General features: G+C 40.1%; 1 protein-coding gene across 1 annotated transcript in view; it reads left to right on the top strand.

Moving 5' to 3' along the window:
• Window positions 1-2,500, top strand: part of LOC101847353 (putative homeodomain transcription factor) — a gene marked incomplete in the record, with an annotated part of 51,744 nt that overhangs the window by 45,584 nt on the left and 3,660 nt on the right. The window contains 2 exon segments of the mRNA XM_035971101.1: window positions 125-211; window positions 1,159-1,314. Of these exon segments, the coding sequence (XP_035826994.1) occupies window positions 125-211; window positions 1,159-1,314 (243 nt within the window).

Raw genomic sequence — 2,500 nt, 5'->3', positions numbered from 1 at the left:
AAAGCTTGAGTGTCAATGGAAACTGAAAGTTTACGTTTTTTGTGCCCTTGATAAAAAAAATTTCAGTAAAATTCACACACAAATGTATAAAAGGTGTTGACTCATTGACTTATTTGTTTTTCAGCGTCGCGGCCCCCAGAGATCGGTGGACGTGATTGTATCTGCCTGCTTCCTGTGTGCCATCTCCACCGTTTGTCTCATCTCTCTGCAGGTCAGTTGGCAGACGACTCGGCTTCTCTCTTTCTGCGTCAGTCCACGATATATTGGTGATGATGTATAGATACATCATGTACATATCGATGATGTTATGTTCTATCTGTACATTTGCATTTTTAAAAATCTTTAAGTTTTCTACTGCCCGCCCCCACCCCAATGTATTCTGATTTATAGAATGAGAGAAAGCACAAAGGGTAGCCCACAGTACTTTTGTACGGTTCAGGGGTTTGAGGCTCATTTCAGTGACTCACGTTCAACCCTTTTTAAGGACCCCCGAGCAAGTGTTGAGTTCTTGCGTGCTGCATGCTGTCAGCATTGCTGACCACTTATGACGCCACAGTACCAAGAGAGAGAGGGAGAGAGGAGAGAGAGAGAGGGGGAGAGAGAGAGAGAGGGGGAGAGAGAGAGAGAGAGAGGCTCTGTCCATCATTGCATCCTTGGTAACAGGCACTTTACACTAATTTGTCTATTTAGCATGATTCTTTCAAAGATGGATGTTAAATTTGGAGGTGTGGGTTAGTTGTGGATGCTCTGATGTGGTTTGCTCTTTCTTTCCTATCTAACATTTATCATCCTTAGCTCTCCCAGTCCTTTTTTTATTGTGTTTGTTACTCTCTTGTAACACCTTTAATTTTTGGCACTGATATGACCTAATTGTGTTGCTTGCAAGTGCCGTAAAACTTTTACTGAAACTGAAACTAAACCTATACAATTTCATTTAATAATGATAACAATAATAATAAATGGCATTTATATTAGCTCTCAGTCCTGATTAAAATACACAGGCTCTGAGCGCTTCACAACACAACAGTAACATAAAACGTTGTGTTCTGATTTAAAGAAAATTTCTCTTTCTAAATATACATCTTGTCAATTTAAATACAGAAATATGACTTCAGCTGACATTTGAATGAATCGAAGGATTAATTTGATCTGTTCCAGATGCTGAAAGAGTCGGACAGCTACCTGGACTACCTGTGTAACTGGGAGCTGATGGTCTGGTGCATCGCTCTGGCCGTGTTCCTCATGCGCTTCATGACCATCGGGCTCAAGATCAACAAGAAGTATCGCAACTTGTCCGTGCTCATCACGGAGCAGGTCAGTCCGAGTGCTGCTACTGCTAGGCATTGCAGCTTTCTTGGGATTTTTGTTGTTGTTTTGTTTTGTTTTGGGGGGGAGGGTTTAACTCATTCAGTGCTGACTCATATGAACTTATGCAGTTGCGAGCGCCGTAAAAAGCTCTGCTAAAGCTAACAACATTCAGTGCTGAGCGCTCCAGCAGTGAACTCCCCTCATATACTGGGCAGTTTTGTTATGGCAACATGACATTAGGTCTACCCAGGAAAATCAGTCAAAACTTGCGGGCTCAATGGCTGTTTGAGCAGAAAAAATGTCTCCTTGACCTTTCCCATAATGCATCACGTTTAGTTCAAATAACTTGGTTGGATTAGATAGAGTAATTCTTTCTATAAAGATACTGAGGCAGAATGGGAGAATACTCGTTGCTAGTATGTTGGCGGGACCCAGGTTTCACGAGTATTCTCGTCTGTCGCACTGAATGAGTTAAAACTCTCTAAAATATAATGGCTGCAAAGGAATGAATGGTTGGCATATGCCCTGGTGTGATTTGCTCCTTCTTTCCTATCAAACATCTGTTGTCCTCATCTCCCCTCCTTTTAAAAAATATTTGCTGCTCTTTTGCAACATCTCTTATCTTCGGCAGTTATATGACCTTATTGTGTTGAAAGTGCTGTAAAACTCTTCATTATCATCATTGCCTTTCTCCCCCTGGATCAGGATACAGGCCACGAACAAACACTTTCCACCTTTCCCTATCCTGGCTGAGCGGTTTCATGTTTTTGCATGTCTTCCCACCTTTCTGTCATAAAACTTTTACTAAAACCAAAAAATGATACTTTTGTGGTCATATTATAGTACCTCTTTCTGCCATGAGGTACTTTTTAATTATATGGTCCATTTTGTATCATATGGTCCGTTTTTCTGCCATATAAGGTACTTTTTAATTATATGGTACATTTGTAATCATATGGTACCTTTTTTCTGCCTTAAGGTGCTTTTTAATTATATGGTACATATTGTATCATATGAAAAATTGTTTCTGCCACGAAGTGCTTTTTAATTGTTTGGTCCATTTTGTTATCATATGGTACCTTTTTCTACCATTACCATCTCAATTACCATCTTTATGCAGACGATACACAGCTGTATGGATTCACTACAACTGACAATGTACACAATCTCATAGATAGAATCACCAGATGTA

This window comes from Aplysia californica, unplaced genomic scaffold (genome assembly GCF_000002075.1).
Source record: "Aplysia californica isolate F4 #8 unplaced genomic scaffold, AplCal3.0 scaffold00376, whole genome shotgun sequence".
Classification (NCBI taxonomy): domain Eukaryota; kingdom Metazoa; phylum Mollusca; class Gastropoda; order Aplysiida; family Aplysiidae; genus Aplysia; species Aplysia californica.
Note: the sequence above shows the minus strand (reverse complement) of the source record. Positions and strands in the feature narration are given on the sequence as shown.